The 27,120-nt window shown below is 42.7% G+C and overlaps 1 protein-coding gene across 1 annotated transcript in view; it reads left to right on the top strand.

The window, feature by feature from the left end:
* LOC103729464 overlaps positions 1–6,529 on the top strand; it is a 25,971-nt gene extending 19,442 nt beyond the window's left edge. The window contains exons 5-6 of the mRNA XM_029560864.1: positions 4,504–4,595; positions 5,535–6,529. Of these exons, the coding sequence (XP_029416724.1) occupies positions 4,504–4,595; positions 5,535–5,596 (154 nt within the window). The 3' untranslated portion in view covers positions 5,597–6,529. The remainder of the gene's footprint in view (positions 1–4,503; positions 4,596–5,534) is intronic.
* Positions 6,530–27,120: the final 20,591 nt, after the last annotated feature.

The following is a 27,120-nucleotide window of genomic DNA, read 5'->3' as shown; positions in this document are numbered from 1 at the left end:
GCAAGAGCAGTCAGTGCTCTTAACTGCTGAGCCATCTCTCCAGACCCCAACTTACTTTCTCTTTCTCTCTATTTGGCAGGGGTGATTAAGAACAGCATTGTGCCTCACGGTGCAAAAAAAAAAAAAAAAAGCCAGGCATTGGAAGATTGCTAAGCAGGAGGGAAAGACTTCTGGTGTTTTTTGGGGGGGAGGGAGTTGTCCTGTTTACATGTTGTTTCCTTTGTTTAGGAGGATGAAATTAAGCCAGAGGACTGTATACCAGATGTAACGGGCAATGAACATGCCAGGGAATTTCTGGCTCATGCACCAAGTAAAGGACTTTGGATGCCACTGGGGAAATAAGTCAAAGTTATGCAGTGTGGAAGAGCTTTGAGTGACATTCCCATTACATGCAAGTTATACTAGAATGTACAAAGTTAACTTCCTTAGCCTGTTCTCTGCACATGCCTCTTAAAATCATAGCATTGGGGCTGGAGAGATGGCTCAGTGGTTAAGAGTGCTGGCTGCTCTTGCCGAGGACCTGGATTTGGTTCCCAGAACCCACATGGCAGCTAATAACCATCCTCAACGCCAGCTGCAGGGGATCTTCTGACCTCCGTGGGCACTACACAACACAGGTGCATTTACATACATGCAGGCAATACAGTCATACACATAAAATAATAAATAAGATATAAAAAATCATAGACAATCCCCATTTCTAGAGAAGGAAACAAACTTGCTTACTTTAGGAAGTGTTCTGATGAAAGGATAGAGCACAGATTTGGATCAGAGCTTTTGTCTCTAGTGATCTTTCCTCAGAGCCAGGGCTGCTGTGGGAGTGTGCCCCTCAGTGACACTCCTATAACAAAAGGACATTCTTGCCTTTCTTCATCACCTTGTATCAGAGGTGCCAAGAGGTATTTCATCCATGTAATCAGAAAGGAGCTACCACGGAGTTTTGTTATTAATTGTATTTGTTTCCCATGCACTGTTTTGTGATGAAACCCCAAATTATTCCTAATCTTGAATCCTGAGCCCTTCAATTCTGACACTTGAGATGTTCTAAAAATTTCATCTTTCAGAAGATGGTTGCTCATCCAAGGATCTGTTTCATCATTTGTTATAGACTGAAAACATGTCTTCCCAAAAATTCATGTGTAAAGCCTTAATTCCCAAACAATGTTGTTTGGAGATGGGTCTTGAACAGGTGCAGTTGGAGGAGCCCATGATGTGAAATGGCAGCTTTAAAAGAAGACTCAGCGGGTGTGGTGGTGCATACCTTCAATCCCAGCTCTCTGGAGGCACAGCCAGGGAGCTCTGTGAGATTGAGGCCAGCCTGATCTACCTAGCAAGTTCTAGGCCTGCTGGTGCTACAGGAGACCTTGTCTCAAAAATCAAAACAACAACAAAAAGACTTGGTCTCCTTCCTCGTTCTCCTTCTCCTCTTTCTCTTCTTTCTCCCTCCTCGTTCTCCTCCTCCTTTTTCTCTTCCTCTCTCTACTTGGTCTCCCTCCTTGTTCTCCTCCTCCTCTTTATCTTCCTCCTCTTTCCCTCCTCATTCTCCTCCTCCTCGTTATCCTTCTCCTCCTCTTTCTCTCCCTGTTTCTCGTCCTTTCTCTGCATATGAAGACAAAGTGGGAGGGAAGTCATGTCAAGCTCAGTGATAAGCCTTTACTGCAGACACACTGTTCTAACACCTCATCACAGAAATTCAAATACCAAAATTGAGAAAGTGAGTTGCCATTGTTTATACCACACTGTTGTCCAAGCTACCTTGTATTTGGCATTTTGTTGTGGCATTCCTGGCCGTACCACCATCCTGCAGTCGCAGTTTGCCTCTCTCCTGCGTTGGATTGATTCCCGTTCCTCCTCTTTTTTGGTCTAGTGTAGCCTAGCCTAGCCTCAAGTTCTCTAACTATCCAGAAATGACCTTAAACTTCTGACCCTTCTACCTCCAGCTCCTAGGTGCTGAAATTACATGCATGTGCCTCCGACTCTGTCCCTTCTCCTGGTTGGCTGATTGCTTTGGCTGTTTCCTTCAAAATGAGCTTTAGGTTTGTTTGTTTTTGTTTTGTGTAGGACAGAGTCCTGCATGACAGGGCTGGCCTTGAGCTGAGGTCCTTCTGCCTTAACCTCCAAGTGCTGTGGTTTGCAGGTGTTTGTCACCACATCCAACTTAACAGTTAAAATTGTTGGGCCAGGAGTGGTAGGCATGTGCCCTTAGTCCCAGCACTCAGGAGGCAGATCTCTGTGAGTTCAAGGCCAGCCTGGTCTCTATAATGAGTGAGTTTCAGGCCAGCTGGGGCTATAGGGAGACCCTGTCACGGGGGCGGGGGGAATTGTTGAAAGACTTTAATTTTCTGGAAACATGTTCGTTTTACAGTTTCTTTTTTCTAAAGCCAGGACATGGAATTCTAGGTTGAACATTATTTTCCTTTTCAAAACACTGTTCCATTGCCTTCATATTTCTATAATTGCTGTCAAGAGGAGCATGTGATTCCCATTCTTGATTTTTTTGACATGACTTTTTTTAGGGTTTGTGTGTTTTGTCCAATTTGAGGTGCTGAGAACTGAACGCAGGGCCTCACACACTAGGCACATGGGCTGATTTTCTCTCTCTCTCTTTTTCCCCATGTTTGTTTTTTATCTCTCATGCTTGTTCTTCCAACAGTACAAATGCTCACCTGCAGTTCTGGAAAGGAAAGGAAAAAAGAGACAGCTGTCTTATAAGCCCTCCGAGGGCAGATTCCCAGTGACCTGGGACTCTTCCGTAGGCCTTACCTCTGCAAGTTCCACCGTCTTGCGGCAATACCAGACTGAGGTTCCAACCTTAACTGCTGAACCTTTAGGACAGTCTACCTCCAAAATGCATGAGGAGGTGTGCTTCCTGGTGCTGGAGAGTCTTGGGGCCATCTTGGGCATTGGCGGCCACACCTGTCCTTGCCTGTGAGTGAGAGATAAAGGTTCGCCCAAACCCTCACTGTGAGTCAGGCTTGTGGAGTCTCCCTGTAAAGTGAAGTTTCTGTAGGTAATCAGTAGGGAGGACATCTCTGGTCAGTGTTTGAGGTTTTTCTTTGAGTAGGTTATATTTTCCCAGAGAAAAGACGTCTTTCCTTTGAGGCGTAGAGACACAGTCACTGGTTCTTGTAGCTCGTGGGAGGAACAAGTCTGGATTTCTCCACCTACGTTCTATTTGGTTATATACTCCCCTAGATTATATCTTCCAGAAACCCTGTGCTGTAACCTTTTCCAGACAATTCCAGTCTTCTGCTACAATGTAGGCTGTAGACTTTTAACCCATACCTGATTTTAGCTAGCCCTTCGTCTCTGCTCCCAGAGGTCATCCGGTGCTGCCAACTCCTGAACTTTACAAACAGGAACTGAGTCAGTCCTCAGTCCTCCCATGTTACTGAGATTTCTGTGACTATGGGATTTGAAGAGGCTTATCTTGACTCATGGCCCTGGCAGTTCCATTCAGGATTGGATGGGCCCATCGCTGGGTGCTGACGGCAGTAGACTGTGTGGCAGACTGCTTACATCATGAGCCAGGAGGCATAAAGAGGAAGAGGATGAGCTGGGGCACCACAGCCCCTTTGAGGTACATGCCTCCAGTGACTGAAGGGCTCCCATAAGGCCTCACCTGCTAAGATCCACAGCACCCCCAATAAAAATAAAAGGGAAAACTCATGCCTATGTCCTGTAGTTGCCAGCACAGACCGAATTGCCTGTCTCATCCGATCACGAGATCTTCCCTCTCATCTGTCTTCCTATCTCCTGACCTCCTTGACAAATACCATAACACAAGCTTCCCCTTAGCTCACCATCCCTACACAGCCTCTGGATGTGCTTAGATCTAGATGGATCTGAGAGGATGAAAACAAGAAAGAGTGGCCGTAAGGATCTCATCATTCATCGCTTCCTTTTCCACAGATTGCAGCTCCTAGTGTCACTCTGTAATTGTAATTTCCAAAGATATACATTTGCCTTGCTGACCTGAAATATGCATATATATTTCTTTGGTAGATCTCGTCACTGGGGTCTTCTGCTCTTTTAATAGGATCGTTTCCGTTTTCTGCAGGTGCGGTTTTACTGTGACATTCATATATTAAGAGACTGTGATTTTGTTTGGTAGAAGGTGAGAAATTGATGCAGTATTTGATTTATCCTGATAAAGCAGCTGTTTGTTCTTGGGCCTAAGTTTGTAGATGAGAATTAGAGTCACTTGATGAATAGAAAAGATGTCTTCTAAAGAGTATAGTGAAGCATATAAAAAGAAACTTAGTTCATAAATGCTTGATGATGGAATAGTCCTAGATCTGCGGGATGCACGGGTGCCTGGGGGAGCATCAGTTTGCTGTCTTCTCTGACCTTGTTTACATGGTTTATTCACTGATCGGCTTTGCGTTTAGAGCTGAAGTCTAATGGAGAAAAACTTTAATATTACAGTCTACTGAAACACTGTTTTGATGAGATGAAAAAAACATGTTATCTTATACAAGTTATTTCCCTTTTCATTTTTAGGTTGGCGCTGGAAACAATATGGTCATCACACAGGAGACAAAGAATGCCCTTTCTTTATCAAAGGCAACCAGAAGTTAGAGCATTTGAGAGTAGTAAGCAAACCCTCAAGCTGTCAATGCAGTTGTCAGAGGTGCTGAGAAAAAGCTAGTCACCAATGTTCAGTGAGCTCAGTGCTCATCTAAATACTTCTCCAGAAGCTTTTGGCCAGTGTCTCATCTTAACCTTACCTGTTTAATTGCATTCGTGTAACAAATTAGTTCATGTGTCCCACCCCCAAACTCCCACCCCCATCTCTCCCCGCTCCACCATCCCATACAAGGCCTTGCACATGTTGGGTAAGTGTTCTAACACTGAACTACACTCCTAGTCGTTAGTTTTTAAACAGAAGACGGCTGCTAAAAATGCAGAAAAGCTAGGAGGCATAACTTTGTGGTACAGCATTTGCTAAACAGCACCAGCGCCTGGGTTCAGTCCCTAACATTACCAAAAAGAAAGCAAAAACAACGACGACGACAACGACAACAAATACACCACCAAAGGTGGTTTGCTAGTCAGGCACAGTGGTGCACAGAGGATGCGGTGGGAGGTTGTGAGACCAGCCTGAACAACATAGCAAGACCCTGAGTCTTTAAGCAAAATCCTTTGCTTAGACCTTTGGAACAGTGTTGATCTTCCCTCTGTGTTTTTACTTACATGTCATGTTTTGTAACTAAAACCAGGGTTTTTGTTTCTTAGTTTTTATCTAATGCTTAGAGTCTTAACTTTTAAAAATATTTTATTTATTTTTATTTTATGTGTATGAGTGCATTGCCTGCAAGTAAGTAAGTGCACCCATGTCCTGCAATGCCCACAAGGACAGAAGAGGCCATCAGATCCCATGGGCATGCAGTTACAGACAGTTGTTAGCTGCCATGTGGGTGCTGGGATTCGAACCCAGGTCTTCTGCAAGAACAACCAATGTTCTTAAGTGCTGAGCCAGCTCCAACTCTAGGCGTTTTAATTTTTAAAATATGCTGTATTATTTGTTTTAGGTGTGCGTTTTGCATGTTGTACAGTGACCATGGAGGCCAGAAGAGGGCATCGGATCCCCTGAAACTGGAGTTATGGATGGTTGTTAGCCACCTAGTGGGTGTTGGGAACTGAACCCAGGTCCTCTGCAAAACAGGAAGTACTCTTAACCACTGAGCCATCTCTCCAGCCCCAGATGTCTTTAATATTTTAAGTTAGAAGTATGTATGTTCCCTCTCTGTACAATAGTAACACAGAGCCCTCATTTTAACAGAATGCCTCCTACAGGCAACAATTCACTGTTCAGTTACTGTTCTACCAAGGGAGTGTGCTGCTGTGGGAATGGCCCTCAGCACACACCAAATCTGTCAAGAAGAATTCTCCAAATTAATATTTTTCAATTTGAAAACTTTATTTATTTAGAGATAAGTTCTCACTGTGTAACCTTGGCCGGCCTGAAACTCAGAGAGATCTGCCTGTCTCTGCCTCCTGAGTGCTGGGATTAAAGGCGGGCACCACCACGCCCAGCTCCAGTAAGCTTTATTTTATAGTAGGACTATGCCACTGTTTGTTTAGTTATTTCCTCAGGAAATATACTACTTTGTGTTTTTCTAATTCAGAAATTCTTTTTGTAGCCTTAATGAGTTTAGTCATGTAACTTTAAAAAGCATTTGAATATGTTAAATATAAGGCTGTATCAAACAGTTTCTTTCTTAAACTTATTTCAGTAACATAAGGATTTAATTCATGTTTAGCAGTCTGTGAAGCCTAACCACATCTTAACCTTCTCTGACCATTAAGGGACATGAAGAGTCCCATGAATGACATTGTTCGAGAGACTAAAATATACAAAAAGGATGTGAGGTGAGGTTGCCCCAACAATGCCAACATCCTGACTTCTTAAAAAAATAATCCCTTTAAAAAATTTTTTCTTTCTTTTTTTCTTTTTTAGATTTTTAAAAATTTAATAACCACATGATTAAAAGAAGCATTTCATTACAGCTTAACATATTCAATAAGAATTTCCAGAGCAAGGACACATCTCTTTCAGATTAGCTGTAAATTTTGAGGTTCACAGTTAAATTAATACAGTTATACAATATTGAACTCAGCATAACCCTTATAAGACCACTTGAAGGCATCTCTAATCTCTATGTATCTGATTATTACAGTCTAATTACAGACTAATCACAGTCAGTTACACTCGGATCCTTGGCATCTGAGTATGGATATAAAGTCATCAGGTAGATTTTAATGGTAATGTTTATCACCTCTATTAATTAACATGAAGTAAATTTTTATGCTTCCTCCTCAAATATGTCATTTTTTTAATTTGTTGATTTTTGAGTGTGTATATCATACAGAACATCCCAAACAATCTTATGCATCTATATACCCACTTCGCAAATGGCACCCTCCCATAGCCTCCCCCCCCACCACTGGAGCCCATATACTCTGTCATCCCTGTTACTGTCCACTGTGTTGTCTGTGCCCCCAGCCATTCCCCAATGCTTGTCCATCTGCTGAATCTAGTCAGCCTATCTAGAGAGCCTTGTAGGCAGATCAGCTGTTCCTCATCTAGCAGCAATCAGTTGTCAATATTCCTTTAGATAAGATTGGGGTCTGCTGCTCATTTTCCCAGTTCTATGCTGGGTGACTGTCTGGGAGTCTTTTGGACCACCTTGGCCAATAACTGGAAGGTATCTCCTGTCTGGCACTGTTTCTTGTTATGTAGCCCTTAGCTATACATATGGACTCTTAAAAAATTATATTGACCTCTTTAATCTTTGGTTATACTTTCCTTTTGGATGTTTAAGACCCCACAATTGGCCCAGATAAAACAATTTATTTTTACTCTTAAGGTTGTTTGAGGATCTGTTCCCCAGGGATCACATGGGTTTGGGAGGAGCCCCTGGCTCCTTTCTTTTATCACTTCTACCTATGTGAAGATAAGTCAAAGGTCCTGCTCAACAACGGTTGGCTTTGCTTGGAAACGTGGAGGAAATGATTCCTCTGTGTTGACCCTCCTCATTATAGACTGGACACTGGTTCAAGTCCATCTGGTGGGGTCTCCTCGGCCTCCTTGATCAAGGATCAGTCAAAGGTCCTGCTTGACTGTGGCTGGCTTCACTTGGGAGCATGGAGGAAATGTTTCCTCTGTGTTTACCCTCCTCTTTGTAGTCTGAACACTGGTTCAAGTCCCTCTGGTGGGGTCCCTCTGCCCTGATTAGTATAGGCCTCAAAGTATGGCTGTTAAACATCTAAGAATGTTAGTTCCACCAGTCTGGTACTTTTAATTACCATGTGCCATGTAGATAAAGCTTGGTCAAAGACCAAACATTCTCAGATAAACCTTGCCTAGACATATATTATATTCTTTGATCTAGTTGTATGTGTAATTTGTCAGTAGGTTGTTAGCCTAATATGGTTCCCTCTGGTTTTTTACAAAGTAGCTAGGCAGTATTTATCTCTCACATTGTCTGACCCTTCTACCATGGTTTCCCCATTTAACATGCTCCCATTTTCCCCGTTTCTCCCTTAATAATACCCTTCTCCTGTGGTCCCACCTCTCCAGAGCTCCTCCTTTCCCTTTATCCCTTTATTAAAAAATTTATTCATGCTTATGCATGTATGTCTGTTTGGGGGTGTATGCATATGTACATAGGGTACCTGTGACTGGAAGAGGATGTTGGATCCCTTGGAGCTGGAGTTACAGGCAGTTGTGAGCCACCTGACAAGGTGCTGAAAACCAAACTCAGGTCCTCTGGAAGAGCATCAGGTCCCGTCAACTGCTCAGTCGTGTCTGTGGCCCCTGCCTGTGCATCTTTTAAAAAATGTTTTATTTATTATTTTTATTGTATATGTATGTGTGTATTGCCTACATGTATGTAAATGCACCTGTGTCATACAGTGCCCATAGAGGTCAGAAGAGGGCATCGGATCCCCTGGAACTGGAGTTATGAATGGTTGTTAGTTGCCATGTGGGTGCTGGGATTTGAACCTGGGTTCCTCTGCAAGAGCAGCTGTCACGCCATCTCCAATGGAGCCCATGTGAGATCCTCCGTGGGTTGAGGCTGGAACTTCAAGGAAGGTTGCCTCTTGGAATTGGTTGTGCTGAGAAACATGCAGTGTACTTGGCATGCTTTACTTGCTATTATTTTTCTAACTGTCACTGTATCTTGGGCTTTCTGGGGGCCCGGAAAACACCTGGTGTCCTTGGCACCGCTATCACCACCTTTATTAAGATGAAATAGTTATGTTTATAAGTCCCATACTTGGAAGGATTTCATGAGACCTGCAGGTTTAGAATGGGATACTGACGTAACGGGGTTTGGGACATATTACACTAGTCACTAGTTAATGTTTGACAATGTATTGTTCACCTGTGTTTCACTTTTGTCTCCGGAATCAGAACTCTTAAGAAAAATGATTAAACTGCAAAACAATGGCTTATTGATGTAATCATGTAACTTTGTATTTTATAATCTGAGCTCTGCAACTGCAAAATTACACTCAGACTTGCACCAACTCTGTTGTGTTTGTCTGTTTGTCACTAGTTAATGTTTGACAATGTATTGTTCACCTGTGTTTCACTTTTGTCTCCGGAATCAGAACTCTTAAGAAAAATGATTAAACTGCAAAACAATGGCTTATTGATGTAATCATGTAACTTTGTATTTTATAATCTGAGCTCTGCAACTGCAAAATTACACTCAGACTTGCACCAACTCTGTTGTGTTTGTCTGTTTGTCACTCGCCGAATCCTTGTCCACCCTTTGGGGACCCTGCTCCCGTCGGACTGAACGGCTCCGGTCTGGGCTGGTCTGTCGCAAGCAGCTGGTGCTCCTAACCTCCGACTCATCTCTCCAGCTCCCTGCCTGTACATCTTTTGAGAAGTTGTTTTAAGTTAAAAGTCACTACTCTGATAGATCTTCATGTTTAGGAGACAACAGTTAAACAGTTATTGTAGGATTCTGTCTCAGATGAGGATGGAAGCAGCCCCAGTTCCTCAGAATATAAAGAGAAACACAAGAGAAAGAAGAAGAAAGAAAAGCACAAGAAAAGGAAAAGAAGAAGAAATGGAGCACCAGTTTTCCAAATCAAGTGAGAGTTCGGATTCTTAGTGACAGACTTGACAGCCAGCACTGTCCGCTCAGAGCCACACACCATCACCAAAGAACAGAGGAGGTGCCCTGTGAGTGAAGGACAGAGACGGGGTGCCCTGTGAGTGACAGGAAGGACGTTTAAGAGAGAGCAGCTGATTTCACACCTGCGTGTTCTCATCGTCCAGTGAGAGCCGATCTGCTTCTTCCCAGGTGCTGAGTGGGAAATCCAGGTGCTGAGTGAGCAGTCCTCCAAGGTGCTAAATGAGGAATCCTCCCAGGTGCTGAGTGAGCAGTCCTCCTCTCAGGTGCTGGCTGGGGTGGGATGGCAGCTGATTCAGGCTGGAGAGCAGCTCAGTGTCTTCTGCCCTGTCCTTCACTGTGATTACTCTGAAGGGCCCTTTTCAGGGTGACAAGATGAAGGGAAGTTGGGGAGGTGCTTCTGGGTGCTACTCAGTTTCATTCTCATAGGTAAGTGGCTCAGTTCATAGACTTTAGGCTTCATCCTTCTCTCTTGAAGATAATAAAAGTGTGATTTATTTCTGAAATATAGTTATCTATTAATAATACTGATATACAGTCCAAATTTAAAAGGTATAAACTTTGAAACAGGAACTCACCATGTAGCCCGGGCTGGTCTTGAAATTGTGATTATAATACCTTAGCTTCCCAAGTGCCAGGATTTCAGGTATACATAACTGTACCCAGCTTAAGCATAATGTTTTATTATAGAAATGATTTTGATGTACCTCAGCCCTTTCTACAATAACCACCAGTCTTACCAGTTTGTAATGAAGTCTTTGAAAAATATCTCATGTATCATGAACATAAAAGTTGTGGGGTTTTTTTTAAGCTTTTACAATTTCATTAGAGTTTTAAAGAAAAAGAAATCCTCAGGGCAGGCGAGCTGGTAATCTTGGCAGCTGCCTTGAGGACGTGAATGGTGGGAAGAAAGAAATAAAGTCGTGAGGCCATGCAGGTTTAGAGCCTGCCTGGGAGGTCAGACACATGGCTAACTGGCAGCCACATGGCTGGGAGAAGGAAGCTTTAGAGAAAAAGTAAAGAAATAAAAGATGCTAGGGGCAACCCAAAGCCTTAAAGAAAGCATGTTTAGTAAGAAAGGCATGAAGAAGAAAAAGGGAAATTATGTTTCCCTGAAGAATTCAGGGACATGGGCAACTCACAGACAACATGGCTGTAGCTAGGAAGTTCTGTGCCCATAGGCAGGATTTCATGCAGGAAAAACTCTGTTTCATTAATACACTAGGTATTCTGCTGATCTGTTTAGCCTGACCTGCCTTCCTAGGGGCAGTCCTATGACCAGATGATTGACCAGTTAAACTTACACAAAAGTTAAACTGAAAAAGTTGCAGAGCTAGGGGCTTGGAGCAATACATTCCCTATTGGCTCTGGGACATACATCAAATCTTTGACTTATTTTGATTTTGAGGCTCATATTGGGTCCTTAGAACCATAATTTTGATGGCATTTGGACACCTCTTGATCTATCCAGTTAGACAGTTTAGGAGGCATGGGCTCGCCATAAAGGCTAGGAAGAATATTACTAGAGGCCCAGGAAAATTCAATTACACTTGAGTTATTGGCGTAAAAGAGCAAACGTCACCTAAGACCATGTATGAGCAATCTTTTTTTAGGAACAGTAGATCCAGCCCCCTTCTGTTCTGTAGCACCATTTTAGCTAGAGAGTTAACCTGTCTCTCCAACTGCCTGAAGGAGTCCTGTAGATGTCTGATGTCACTGTCTATATGAGAGCTTAGAAGCCTAAAATATTTATTACCCATGGCTTGCGGAGCCTGCAATGCCTGTTTTCCCAAGGATGGTGGTGAGACTTCTCTTGGCATAAAGGTTTTTGACATTCTGTAACATTTGCCTGCATGTTCTCAGTTTCTAAACAGTATGCAAATAACCAGGTTCATATAAAGTGTATGTGGCCTTGCTGCCCTCCAAGAGGTGCAGGCTATCTCTTTACAGCATCGTTGATTTGTGGAGAGGGAGGGTCCTATCACAAACAGCAGCCACAAAGTACTTACTGCATCTTATTTCTGGAGTCCCATGGTTTTCAGAAGTATGACTCAAAATAATATGGAATGTATAGTAATAAAGAATCAGCTGGGCCTGATCGTGTACACCTTTAATCCCAGCACCCGGAAGCAATCAAATCTCTGTGAGACCGAAGCCAGTCTGCTCTACATAAGAGGATTCTAAGCCAGTGGGGGTTACAGGGAGATCCTGTCTCAAAAAGACAAAAAAAAAGGAGGTGGGGGCTGGAGAGGTGCCTCAGCAGTTCAGAGCACTGACTGTTGTTGCAGAGGACCCAGGTTTGTTTCCTAGCACTGACATGACAGCTAACAACCTCTAACTCGAGTTCTAGGGGAATCCGGCACCCTCTTCTGACCTCCCTGGGCACTGCATGACACAGATGCACTTACATATACATGCAAGCAATACATTCATACACATAAAAAAAAAACATTTTTTAAAAAAGACAAAGTCCATATTTGGGTGTGATAGGGCACATCTCTAATCCCAGCACTCAGGAGGCAGAGGCAGATGGGTTTCTGTGAGTTCGAGGCCAGCCTGGTCTACACAGTAAGACCCTGTCTTTTTTGAATTGTACAGTGAGTCAGTTTCATAATAGATACACACACCCAAATGAGGGACATAAAATCAGTTCATGCTTCTTTTTTTTTTAAAAAAAAAAAAAAAAAAAGAGGAATTACTAGACTGAGTTGGCTACTCACATCCCAGAGTAAATCCTAACCCTCCTCTTTTCTGTTGCTGAGCTCAGCCCTTCTGTGCTTTTAAAAAAATATAAGTGCACACATGCAATGCCCACAGACGTAAGAAGGCATTGAATCCCTTGGAACTGGAGTTATCAGTTGTTAGCCACATGTGGGTGCTGGGAACCAAACCCCCATCATCCACAAGAGCAGCTCTTAACTGCTGAGCCATCTCTCCAGCCCCCAGCCTGTGCTGTCATAGACTGCAATGGGCCACCACAGAGGTGTAGGTCAGAATGGAGGAGAGAAGATGTATTCATCACCTACCAAACTGCAGCCGGAGTTTGCTCAAAGGCCAGATGTGGATGTAGAGCATCACACTTACCCTTCTCTGGAATTGCTAGCCATAAGACTTCCATAGGAATTGTTAGGAGCCGATGTGCCAGGGTGACATTGTGAACTCACAACCCCACTCACAGTTTTCTACTTGTAAATTATTGTATAATGAACAAAATGTCCAGCCTGCTTCATCACTCCGAAGAGTGAGTAGAGAATCATCCAGTTCCTGGGGTCGCTCTTCCGTGGGCTTCCTGTAAGTGTGCACACTCTTTCTCTGACTTTGCTGTTTGTTCTCTGAAGTTTCTTCCTGTGACAGTTAATCATTGTTCTGGTGGAAATCCCACATCCAGATGCACTAAAATGCCATCCTTCATCCCAGGAACCTTGTTTAAATTTAATGTGAGAATGCAGAAGTTTTAGGTCTTGTTGAAAAAGTTATAGAACTAGGAGCATTAAATTTCAACTAAGGCACATGTCTCAGCTGGAGCAGGCTCTCAGTGTTGAAATAAGGTTAGCTTGGGTTTGGGTGCTAAGGATTGAATCCAGGTTAGCTTGCTTGATAAATATAGGATGAACCACTGAGCTACACCAGCAGCTGCAGAATGACTCTTGACAATTAAAACCCTAGGTCAGACTCCCTACAAGCCCAGCAATAAGGAGCTGGCATGGTGGTGTACACCTTTAATCCCAGGAGAGGCAAGTGGATCTCGGGGGTTCAAGGCCAGCCTGGTCTACATAGTGAGTTCCAGGCCAGGGGGGCACTACAGGGAGATCCTGCCTCCAAAAAAAAAAAAAAAAGGACAGCAGTGAGATCTCTTCCCATTGTTGGTATAGCAATGAGGGAATGCATTTCATGTATTAGGGAAGAAACTAGCATGCACTTAAAGTATCCAAAGACTGTTGCCAGGTAGTTTAAGTGGGGTGTTTGATCCTTTTGAACCTCTTCAGATTTCCTACCTGCTCCAATAATAGTATTGTAGCTCCAATTCTGGAGCCAAGGGCCAGAGAATGCATTCTAGCTTTTTATTCTTTTCCTTGGGGAAGCATGAATGATACTCTTTGTTTGTTTGGAGACAAGGTTTCATTTATTTAGCCCTGACTAATCTGGAACTCACTGTGTAAATCAGGTTGACCTTGAACTCACAGAGCTCCACCTGCCTCCACAATGCTGGGATTAAAGGCATGTACCATCACACCTGGCTACCAGTATTCCTTTTTAATTGTGTAGTAATAAACTAATGTCTACAAAAATTATTCTACCTCCTTAAAGCTGAAAGCATAAAGATGCGCTACTGTCCCAAATACGTTATATACCACATTTATGATGTGTTGACGCTAAAGCACAACTCTCTTCTCAAAGTGGATGAGAAATAGCTTATTCTCAGGCTGGAGAGATGGCTCAGTGGTTAAGAGCACTGGCTATTCTTGCAGAGGACCCAGGTTCGATTCCCAGCACTCACATGGTGACAACTGTCTGTAACTCCAGTTCCAGGAGAATCCAGTGCCTTTTGACCTCAGGCATTACACAACACGGGTGCACTTACACACATGTAGGCAATACATTCATACAAATAAAATAAAAATAAGTAAAAAATTTTAGAAAGGAAGTAATTTATTCCAGAGCAAAATAGGAGTGACCGTGTTCCAGGAACACAGATTCAGGTTACCTCAAGTTTCATGTTCCAAAGTGGTGACAATTGCATGACATTTTTATAGTAACATAACAAAGAAAGCCGTAAATCAAGGCACTTTTCAAATACATTGGTGAAGACATTAGAGGAAGGTTATAGTAAAGTGGGGAAAATTCTGTTATAGGCCTTAGATGCTCTCTGGCAGGCTTCTTAGCCCTTGGGTTGGTAGAAGCAGGTGGACTGCTGAGTTAATACAGATAAATACAGTTGACAGATAAAACAAAGGTTTTTATCTGTTAGTCACAGGCTGTTAAGTCAGGCACAGAGGTGTGCAAGGAATGGCTATTTAGGGGGCGAAAGATGGCCCAAGAGAAATTGTAATTAGGTTCTGATCCTATAACATTCCAAACTCTCCACATCATTGAAATTCTAATCAGTTAGCCAATTTTGCAAGAGGTTCAGTTGAAGATGCAGTTTTTTTTCTGGGAACTTTTGCTCACAGAGGTAATAAAAAACAGCATTATCTATAATTAGTGTTATCAATAAACTTTAAGATACATTTATAAGCTAAGCAGATTTTTTAATTACCCTCCCCCAGTCCTAATATTTTTAGAGTTGTATCTTATCTAGGCTTTGCCAAGATAGAAACCTTGGGAAAATCTGTTTTTTTCTAAAGATGTGGCAGTGTTTTACAAATCATGCTGGAGTTTAGTGGCTAAAGTGATTGCTATGCAAGCATGAGGACTGGTGGTTGGATCCCCCAAATCCTCATAAATGTAGAGTGGGCATGGCAATCTGCAATTCCAGTACTCAGAAGATAGACCTGGGGGATCCCTGACACAGGCCAGCAGGCTAGACCATGCATTTGAAAGAGTTCTAGGTTCAATTGAGAAGCCTGCCTCAGTTAATGAGGTAGAGAGTGATTAAGGAAGACTTCCAACTTCTAACACCACATATGTACATGCATATGCACCCTTATCCACATGTACCACACACAGTGCAACCATGCATATACTTATATACACTGTCAAAGCTTCAGCTATGAACTTAATACAAACCTAGAGTCACCTCGGATGATAGACCCTCAACTGAAGAATTGCTCAGATCAGAGTGTCCTGTGACTATGTCTGGAAGGCGTTTTCTCAATCACCCCTTCATCAAGCACACCTCTCACTTTAAACTTCAAGCAGGCGTGTCCAACCTGTGGCCCATGGGTGCATGTGTCTAAGGGAAGTGTGGTGGTTTGAATGAGAATGTCCCCCATAGGCTCCAAGTATTTGGACATTTTGTCCCCAGTTGGTGGTGCTGTTTTGGGAAGTCTTAGAAGGTGTGGCCACGTTGGAGGAAAAGCGTTACTAGGGGCAAGCTTAAAGAGTTCTTAAGCCTTGCCAGTTTGTCCTCTTGCTTCCTGTGCCTGTTTGAAGATGTGAAAGCTTAGCTTCTGCTCTTACTCCAGCCACCTCCTGCCACCATGCCTCCCCACCATGGACTATAATTCCCCTGGAACCATAAGCTCAAATAAACTCTTCCTTTTTTTTTTTTTTTTTTTTTTTTTTTTTTTTTTTTGGTCTTTTTGAGACAGGGTCTTCCTGTAGCCCCAGCTGTCCTGGAACTCACTATGTAGACCAGGCTGGCCTTGAACTCACAGAGGTCCACCTGCCTCTGCCTCCCAAGTGCTGGGACTACAGGCGTGAGCTACCACGCCTGGCAACTCTTCCTTTTATAAGTTGTTTTGGTCAGTGTTTCTATCACAGCAACAGAAAAGTAACTAATATAGGTAGCAATGAATGTAACCTAACACAAAATCATAAACTAACTTAAAATGTTATGAGGGTTTTTGCTACTTGTTTATTTGTATGTGTGTATGTGTGTGTGTGTGTGTGTGTGTGTGTGTGTGTGTGTATTGCCTGCATGGGTTTAAGTACCCTGGTGTCATGCAATGCCTGCAGAGGTCAGAAGAAAGTGTTGGATCACCTGGAACTGGAGTTACAAATGGTTGTTATCCACCATGTGGGTGCTGAGAACTGAATCCAGGCCCTCTGCAAGAGCAGCCAGTGCTCTTAACCGCTGAGCCATCTCTCCAGGCTCCTGCTATTTATTTTTGTAACTCACTTGCCCAGTTCTCAAGCATGAACTTTGTAGATGGAAATGTTATGTCACAGGTTGGACATGCCTGAAAGGGACTAGAATGCCCTGTGCAACGCAGTCATCCCTAGCCTGTCACAGATTAACATCCCCCCTGCCCCAGCCTTCCCACTGCCCAACATCCCCTGCCCAACATCCCATGGTCACAGGAGTTGGCTGACTGGCTGTTTACAGCGCTCCTTGTTCTTTTCCCTCCTGAATATTTTTTCATCAAGGTACATGCAGATGCCCTGGTTTCACCTTTCCAAAGAACATAGCACTGTCCCCTCAGTTTGACTATGTGGAGGTAGACACATCATGCCTCCTTTGATCTCATGGCCTTCCCTTCTTGGCCCCAAAGCTGCTGACACTTGAGCGTAGCTGGCTGAAAAGTGAGAGAAAAAGAACAGACCAAGTGAATCTGGGGCAGAGGAAGGGCCTGAGAGGAGGAAGACGCACACAGGAGTTGTTCTCAAAGCTTACCTAATGCTACTGAGGGTAAAATGGTGGTGGGGACTCATGATTATGAGGCTGCTGGTTAGATGAGTGAGTAAGGAGGACACAGGAACTGGAGTGATGAACAGGCAGTTTGAAAGGAAAGGAGGTCAAGATTATTGTTCCCTTATGTAAGATAAGAAGTCATGGGATAGGAATTCATAGCAGTCACGGATGTGATGGGGAGAGGGGAGAGGGAGGAGAGGCATGTGTGTGTATGATATTGCAAGTCAGATATGTCTTGCTTGTTTTTCTTATGAAAAAAGTAATTCTATTTGTTCTTAATATTATTCATGTAGGGAAACTCTGGAAACTTTTCTGTGCCACCGTATTAAGAATTTGAAAAAAAGAACATTGGAAATGGAATGATTATTTTCTGAAAAATTAGTTGCCATGGGAATCTATTGATGACAGATTGTATTTTCTTAGTATGAGCATAAGCTAATTTTTTAAATTTTGTTTCCGGTTTTTAAATCTCACTTAAGGGCTTTTTTTGGCAACAGAAAGGTGAGGGTAAGAAATTAATGTCTTAATGGATAGGACTTAACATGTATGGCAGAATACATGAGGTCTGATGGGGAATGGGGGAGGCACAGCTGGGGGAGGGGGGTCTAAAATTAAGAACTGTTGTATGAGATTACAAAAGTTCAATAAAAAATTATATTTTAAAAAAGAAAATGTCATGGCCAGGCGTGGTGTCACACACCTTTAATCCCAGCACTCCACCTGGGGCTGCAGGGAGACCCTGTCTCAAAAAGACCAAAAAAAAAAGAAAGAAAATGGCTGTGGTGCAGGGAAAGGATCTATCACCCCAGGTTACCACACTTCTGTCCAACCAGCCCTGATGGTTGGTTGTAGAAGTCTTGTGTCATGAGTATAATTCAGCAGTAGGGAGCCTATAATAGTATGGACCTTGGTCTTATTCCTAGACTGCACTGGTCTTGGCAGGTTGTGGAATGAGGGATGAAGGTATTACATAACTTAGCAGCATTGGTGGCCACAAACATGGCATATGGTCCTGGGACTGGTCTTTTCACGGTGATTTTGCACAACTCTGACCACAGACCAGTGGCTGTGGATGAGGTATCTGAGCTACCCCAATTCCAGGGAGAGCCTTGTGGGGACAGACTCCACTTTCCAGTCATTCCTCTGGTTCATTTTGAACAATATGCCATCTGTAGATTTCAAACAAACTTGGACTTGGATTGCCCTCAAGTGTTCAAATAGTGACAGCACCCCAACAGCAAATTCATAACAGACCAGGACTGGGACACCACCCAGTGCTGACTAGTGGAAATGATTACGGGCTCACAGGAAGTTAGCAGCCTGTTTATAATTTCTGGAAAGAAGGGCACAAAGATTGGAAAGACTGAAGTAAATAATCCTTCAGTACTCAATTATATCATAAATCATCAAGATCCAGAACTTAGTGGTAAGTTAAAATAAAGTACCAGGAACTAACCAGATAGTAGCTAGTATGGGAGAAGTCTTGGATGGAAAATTTAAAACATCTATTTTAAGCCAACTCAGTGACCTTACAGAAAACATAGTCAACCGAGGCAGCACTTAACAGAGAAACAGATGGAAACAGGGATTTTTGCTGTTAAATTTTTCTTTCTTCTTAAGACTTTCATACATGTATGTGAAGAAATATGATCGTATTCACCTCCCACTCTTAACCACTGAGCCATCTCTCCAGCCCCTGTTCTTAGTCTTTTGTGTCTCCATATGAATGTTGAGATAGTGTTTTCTGTGTCTGTGTATTAGTTACTTTTGTTGCTGTGATAAAACACCATGACCAAAAGCAAGTTACACAAGAGAGAATGTGTTTTGGGGGCTGGAGAGATGGCTCAGCAGTTAAGAACACTGGTTGTTCTTGCAGAAGACCCAGGTTCAAATCCCAGCACCACATGGCAGCTAACAACTGTCTGTAACTCCAGTTCCAGGTGGCCAGAGTAGGAAGCTAGGAGACAGCATCTTCAACTGAAAACCAAGGGGGGGGGGCAGAGAGAGAGACAGAGAGAAAGGGAGAGAGAGAGAGAGCTGGAAGTGGGACAAGGCTATAAACTCTCAAAGCCCACCCCTTCCCAGTGACACTTCCTGCTCCCAATTTTTTTGGGTGTTAGCTCTTGTGAATGGGATTGTTACCTTGATTTCTTTTTCAGTCTGTTTTACGTTAGTAAGTAAGAAGGCTAGTGATTTTTGTATGCTAATTTTGTATTCTGTCCCTTTTTGGAAAATATCAGCTCTAAGAGTGTTTGGGTGTCTTCTGTATAGAATCATGTTATCTGCAAATACTTTGATTTCTTTTTCTATTTCTATCCCTTTTACTTTCTTCTTTTATCTTATGGCTCTAGCTAAGACTTCAAGTAGTATATTGTATAGGTGTGCTGAGAATAGAGGCCCTTCACTTGTTCCTGATCTTAGTGGAAACACTGAGTTTTTCTCCATTTAACATGATGTTGGCTATTGATTTGTTGTCTCTAGCCTTCATTATGTCAAGGTATGTTCCCTTCATCCCTAGCCTCTCCATGACTTTTATCATGAGAGGATGATGTTGGATTTTGTCAAAGGCCTTTTCTGTATCTTATAAGCTGATCAGCCAGGCATGGTTGTGCACACCTTTAATCCCAGCACTTGGGAGGCAGAAGCAGGAGGATCTCTGTGAGTTCAAGGCCAGCCTGATCTACATAGTGAGTTCTAGGACAGCTGGGGCTACAGGGAGACCCTGTCTCAAAAAGACCAAAAAAAAAAAAAAAAGCATCATATGATTTCTGTCTCTGAGTCTATTTATGTGAGGGATAACAGTTACTGATTTATGTATGTTGAACCATACCTGCATCTCTGGAATGAAGCCAACTTGATCATGATGAATGATCTTTTTGATGTGATGTTGAATTTGGCTTGTGAGTATTTTTTAAACTATTTTATTTATTATTTTTATTTTATGTGTATGCATGTATTGCCTGCATGTAGGTAAGTGTCTTGCAATACCTGCAGAGGACAGAAGAGGCTGTCAGATCCCCTGGAACTGGAGTTTCAGACAGTTGTTAGATGCCATGTGGGTACTGGGATTCAAACCCAGGTCTTCGGCAAGAGCAGTCATTGTTCTTAACTGCTGAGCCGTCTCTCCAGCCCCAACTTTTGAGTATTTTATTGAGGAATTTTGCATCTATTTTTATTGGGGAGCTTGATCTATAATTTTCACGCACGTGTGTGTGTGTGTGTGTGTGTGTGTGTGTGTGTGTGTGTGTGTGTGTCTTCATCTGGTTTAGGTACTGAGGTAATATTAGATTAATAAAAGGTATTTGGAAGCTTGCTTTCATTTCCTATTTGTAAAATAATTTGAGTGGCATTGGTATTAGTTCTTTGACGTTCTGGTAGACTTCCTTAGTGAATCATCTGATCCTTGGCTTTTTTTTCTTTACTGGGAGACTTTTATTACTACTTAATTGTATTGCTGGTTTATAGATCTGTTTATATTATTTCATCTTGCTTTAATTTTGGTATTCCATATTCATTTAGAAATACATCTGTTCCTTTTAAGTTTTCCAATTTAGTGGAGTATATAGGCTTCTAAGGTATGGCCTGATGATCCAAATTTCATTGAAATCTGTTGTAATATTTCCCTGCTTGTCTCTACCTTTATTATTTTGGGTCTTCTCTCACCTTCTTTTGGTTAATTTAGTTAAGAGTTTGTCAATCCTAGAATTAATTTCTCTTTCAAAATTTTTTTTATCTTTTTGAGAAAGGGTCTTCCTGTAGCCCAAGCAGGCCTGAAATTTGCTATGTAGACCAGACTGGCCTTGATCTCACAGAGATCCACCTCCCTCTGCCTCCTGAGTGCTGTGATTAAAGGCATGAACTACCACGTCCAGCTTCTCCTTCAATTTTTTTTAAACTTTAAAAAAAATTTTTATTTATTATTTTTATTTTATATGTATATGTGTATTGCCTGCATGTATGTAAGTGCACCCATGTCATGCAATGCCCGAGGAGCTCAAAAGAGGCTGTCAGATCCCCTGGGACTGGAGTTATGGACACTTGATGGCTGCCATGTGTGTGTTGGGATTCGAATCCGTGTCTTCTGCAAGAACAACCAGTGTTCTTAACCACTAAGCCATCTCTCCAGCCCCATCCTTCAATTTTAATAGATTATTTGCCTGGGTATGATATTCCTGATTGGCAGTTATGATCTTTTAGAACTTGGAATACATTTTTTTCCAGATCATGAAGGCTTTAAATGTTTTGGTTGAATAATCATAGTTATTCTGACGGGCTTTCCTTTATAGGTGATTTGTAGCTCTCAGTACCCTCTTTTAAACAATGTATGATTCACCTTTAATAAATGATTGGTTTCTCTTACCTTCCACTTCTGATACTCTGTTTCCCCATTCTATAAGATGTGGAAGCTGAGGCTGAGGTAGGTTAGGCAGCATGCTTCACTCACAGATCTAGGAAGTAGGGCTGGAGAGCTGGCACAGCTGTTAGAGGCTCAGGCTCACAACCAAGAAGGCAGATCTCGGAAATGGAGTCAGATTTCTCTCCCATACTGGTTTTTTCTTATGCAAAATGTTACTTTTAAAAATGTTTTATTTATTATCTTTATTTTATGTGTATGAGTGTATTACCTGCATGTATGTAAGTGCACCTGTGTCATACAATGCCCGAGGAGGTCAGAAGAAGATGTCAGATTTCCCTGAAACTGGAGTTATAGATGGTTGTTAGCTGCCATGTGGGTTTTGGGAATCAAACCTTGGTCCTCTTCAAGAGAAGCAGTGCTCTAACCACTGACCCATGTCTCCAGCCCCTGAGAAATACTATTTTTAGAAATCTTATCATTGTGTGTGTGTGTGTGTGTGTGTGTGTGTGTGTGTGTGTGTGTGTGTAGGCACACATGTGGAGGTAGGAGGACAACTTAAAGGAATCTGTTCTCTTCTTCCATGCTGGGCTCTGGGGATCAAACTGAGATTGTTTGGCTTGGCAGCAAGTGCAAACCCACCATCCTTGTTACATTCTATTGGTGTTATAAAACACTGACCAAAAACAACTAGGGGGAAGAAAGGGGTTATTTCCTCTTACACTTCCAGAGTGCAGTCCATCTTTTAAGGAAGTCAGGGCAAGAATTCAAGGCAGGAACCTAGCAGTAGGAGCTGAAGTGGAGGTCATGGAGGACCACTGCTCACTGGCTTGCTCCTCTGACCTTTGCCCAGTCTGCTTTCTTATACAACCTAAGACCACCTGCCCAGAGGAAAATGCCCCACAGACGTAGACACAGGTCAGTCCAATGAAAGAAATTCCTCAATTGAGTTTCCCTCTACCTAGGTGTGTCAAGTTGACAACTGCAGCTATCCAGCACACCCACTGAGCCATCTTACAGGAATATTATCAATGCAGGATATTACATGCTGTTGCCCTGGCTGGATCTGAAAATAAAATTGATATAAGATAGATTAAAAGAAGAAAAGTATGCACATTTATGTAACAACTTTTACATGGTACAGGAGACCTCATAAGAAAATAAAGATTCAAAGAAGCAGAGTCAGTTATTTATGTATTGGGTTGGACAGAGCATTAAACTATGAAAAAAATAAGTTATATGGAGAGGCTTTTAAATAATAAAGCCAGGGACAGTGGTGCATATCTGTGCTATAATCTCACACGTTTGAGAGTTGAGGCCAGAGGACTGAGAGTTCAATTCAGTTGGGCTGTGTGTTGAGACCCTGTCTCAGAAAGAGAAAATTACCCTAACAAGGTCCATACCATATTCTTTTGGTCTCAACATCTTATCCTTTAAGGTGGGGATGTTGCCTTTTGTTCTAGTCACCAATGGAGACTGCCTTTCATAAGGGAATTTTATCTTCTGCTTTTAGGAAATGGCAAACTGTATCCCATAAATGTGCACAATTACTATATGTCAGTTAAAACAAAAATATGTTTGTAAAAACAAAGATCACAAAAGTCAAAGTGACCTTTTGCACTTGCGGTTTTCAAATGTCTGTAACTTGGTTGGGATGTCAGAAAAGCATATTTTAGCTCCTTTCCTATACACAACATAAAATTTATCATTTATGCATAATTCAATAGCATTTACTATATTTATCACAATGTTGTACAGCCATAACCACAATCTACTACCAGAACTCTTTCATAATCCTGAACATAAACTCTATAACCATTAAACAATAATTCCTTCTGTCCCTTTCCCTGGTAGCCCCTGCTCTATTTTCTGTCTCTGAATTTGACTAGTCCATGTACCACAAATAGGTGGAATCACAGTATTTGTCTTTTTGTGCCTGACTGATCTTCGCAGGCTGTTTCAAGTTTCATCCGTGTGTGTGTGTGTGTGTGTGTGTGTGTGTGTGCGCGCGCGCGCACATGCATGCGTGTGTACACATGCACGCGTAGAGGAGACTTCTGTAATGGATTAGAAGCCTCACAACTGAAATTTGTTGACAGGAGTCAGGATAATATACAGTAAGTTCCTTCTTATAAGTGACAAGAACTTCACAGGTACGGAAGCTACAGAGACCTACAGCTGTCACTCCTCCCTACACACAGCTCCAAGTGGGGCCCAAGAGAGTCAAAGAAATCTGACAGCATCACCTTTATCGCCTTTCCATTTGGGGCAGTTGTGCCGTAGTTCCTTCTAGTGTTCTTAGAGAACCCTAGCTGTAACCCTAGCTGACCTCGATTTTATAGAGCTCCACCTCCAGAGTGCTGGGAGGCCACCAGGCCCAGCCTAATTTTACTTAATTATGACTTTCATAAATAATCATCGTGTAGCTTTAACAGTGTCTGAAATCTGTGCACCCTGACAGGATCCCAGCTTCCCCTCCCCACTACTTTCCCACTTTATTTTTTTCTTTTCAAAGTCTTTCTAATACTTATCCCTACCCTCACTCACCCTGCTTCCCTCCCACACCTAATTTTGGTAACTAAATCCAAGTGTACAGCATACTATCCTCTGTTTATACCCCAACACTTACTGAAGTCAAGGACCTCTGATATTAATTAGCTAGTATGACATTTGCATAGTGGGAATAGTCACTAGATCTGGTTGCTATGTGTGCTGGATAGCTTTAGTGTCAAGCTGACACACACCTGGGTTGAGGGCGCCTCAACTGGGGAATTGCCTCTATTGAACTGGCCTGTGGCCATGTCTGAAGGGCATCTTCATGATGAGTGATGTGGGAGGGCCCAGCCCACTGTGGGTGGTGCCACCCCTGGGCAGGTGGGCCTGTGTTGCATAAGAAAGCAGGCTGAGCAGGGGCCAGGGGAGCAAGCCAGTAAGCAGAGTTCCTTCATGGCCTGTGCTCCAGCTCCTGCTTCCAGGTTTCTGCCCTGAGTTCCTACCTTGGGCTCCCTGATGAACTGTGACCCAGGAGATGTAAGATAAAATAAACCATTTCCTCCCCAAGTTGGTAGTGGTCTGAGTATTTTGTCATAGCAATTCAGAAACAAATAGGACAGAAATTGGTACCAGAGAGTTGGGTATTGCTGTGACAGACCTGACCCAGTTGTTTTTGGGAGGATTGTGGAAGTGTTCTGAACTTTGGGCCGGAAGAGCCATTGAGTGCTTAGAGGTTGTTGCTGTGGAGCTTGGAACAGTTATGCTGAAAGAGTTGTGAACAATGGAGGCCTGGCTTGTGGAGCTTCAAAGGGAAGCGGAGATTATCAGGGCTGTTCATGTGAGATTTTCGATTGAGAATCTGTGGGTTCTGATCGGCTGGGGCTGAAGAATCAGCTGTGATTAAAGAAGAGACCAGAACCTAAGTAAAACCTTTGCTTTACTGGGACAGTTGATACTGGTTAGCTGGGCCTGAAAAATCAGCTGTAAGTAACAAGAAATCCTCTGGGAAGCATTTCCTCAGGGTCTGCACACAGAAACTGGTTGAGAGGGGACCTGAACCTCCATCTCTAGCTGGAAGCAGGACTTGGTAATGTGTAAGAGTCTCCTGCATGGTTCTGGTGTTGAAAGTGTGAAGGGGTTACACAGAACAGCTGAGGCTTGGCACTCTGAGAGGCCAGGAAATGCCGTAGGTGAAAGTACAGCCTTAGTTGCATTGAAGACCCCAGGATTGAAGGGGTCATGGAGAGAATCTGAGGCTTTGCACCCCAAGATGCAAGAAGATGCCATTGGTGAAGGTGTAGCCTCAGTTTTAGTGGCGACCCCAGCTTTTAGGAGATGCCAGGACCATGGGACGACCACCAAGGACAGCAGTAGGTGTGGAATGGAGCTGACCTGGGTCTGGGAGACAAGCTGTGTGTGCTGTGGATGGCAGAGTCAGAGAGGTGGAGCTGCCAAAACCCTTTGGAGCCCAGAAAATCATGAGTGAATCCTAGATGTCCAGGCTTGAACTACTTTGCTGGATTTTGGTTTTGTTCAGGTGTACCCGATTCTTCCCTTTGAAATAAGATAGTACTTGTTTTGGATTTTACAGAAGCCTACCCACAGTTAAGAAACTTTTAAAAGAAACTATGGACTTTTAAGCATTTGGATTTCTTAAGGACTGTGGGGCTTTTAAGGATGTTCCACTTGAACATTTGCAAATGCTTCAACTGAAAGAATACAGCTGATTAAAAAAAGCAAAAACAGCCGGGCGTGGTGGCACACACCTTTAATCCCAGCACTTGGGAGGCAGAGGCAGGTGGATCTCTGTGCCAGCCTGGTCTACATAGTGAGTTCCAGGACAGCTGGGGCTACAGGGAGACCCTGACTCAAAAAGACCAAAAAAACAAAACAAAAGCCCACACAAGCAACAAAAGAGCACCGTTACGCATAAATCCCAATAATAGGCAAAACAAGAAACCAAGGCACAATAGCTCCTCCAATAATTACTCATCATATATTAATGGCAGCCAGTGAAAGTAAGTTAGGTAAAAATCCCAGATACAGAACTTAAAACTGATCGTGCTGGACAGCTTCAGTTGTTAACTTGACACACCAAGGAAGAAGGAACCTCAGTTGGGGAATTTCCTCTCCTGGCCCTTGGGCCTGTCTGTGAGGCATTTTCTTGGTGAAGGATGTGAGTGAGCCCAGCCCAATGTGAGTGGTGCCAACCATACGCAGGTAGCCCTGGATTGTATAAGAAGGCAGACTGTGCAAAGGCCAGGGGAGCAAGCCCATAAGCAGCGTTCCTCTGTTGTCTGTGCTTCAGTTCCTGCCTTCAGGTTCCTGCCCCGATTTCCTGCCCTGGTTTCCCTCAAGGATGAACTGTGATTAGCCATGGACGTCAAGTAAACCCTTTCCTCCCCAAGTTGATTCGGGGCAGAGTGTTTTTATCACAACAATAGAAAGCTAACTAAAACAATGATTATAAATAAATTCAAAGAAATCAAATAATCTCCTAATCAAGAGCACACACAAATAAGAACTAGGAGCCAACACAATGTCTCAGAGGGTTAAGGTGTTTGCCTCCAAACATGATGACCTGACTCCAATCGCTGAAAACTCATAAGGTGGAAGGAGAGAACCAGCTACTGAAAGTTGTCCTCTCTTTGCTTCATGTGCACTGTGGCATGTACACGCCCACCCTAAAAACAAATAAAAATGTAATAAAAGTGAAAACAGAGTAATGAAATGAAGAAGAAAAGGTAATGGAAGATGTGAAAGAGGACTCCAGTAAGAGAAGAAAACCAATCTGAGATATGGGAAGGAAAAATCATGGCAAATAAAAAGCTCTACAGAAAGTCTCCCCAGTAGAATAGATGGAGAACAGGACAGACTCTCTGAGCTTGAAGACAAGATGAAGGAATTGGAATAATCCAGCAAAGGAAAAATAATAAGAAGGGATTCCAAGATCTGTGTGACAGTATGAAAATACTCAATTTATGGGCACAGGGGGAAAATTATTACTGTATTCTAAAGTCACATTTTTAAAAGAATCATAACAAATTTCCTAGAGTTAGGGAAAGAGATGCCAATCCAGATATGAGACATTTAGGCAACCAAACAGACAAGATCAGAAAGAAACCCCCAACATATAGTTAAGACACTAACTATACAAAGTATATTGAACACAGCGAAAAAGAAAGACCAAATCACAATAAAAGCTTGCCCATCAGAACAACAGTAGACTTACCGACTGAAACTTTAAAAGGCAGTAGGGCCTGGAAGGGTGTGTTTAGTTCTGAAAGAAAGCTGACAATCTAGAGTACTATACCCAGCAAAGC

This window comes from Nannospalax galili, unplaced genomic scaffold, assembly GCF_000622305.1.
Source record: "Nannospalax galili isolate Female #2095 unplaced genomic scaffold, S.galili_v1.0 scaffold132, whole genome shotgun sequence".
NCBI lineage: Eukaryota > Metazoa > Chordata > Mammalia > Rodentia > Spalacidae > Nannospalax > Nannospalax galili.
Note: the sequence above shows the minus strand (reverse complement) of the source record. Positions and strands in the feature narration are given on the sequence as shown.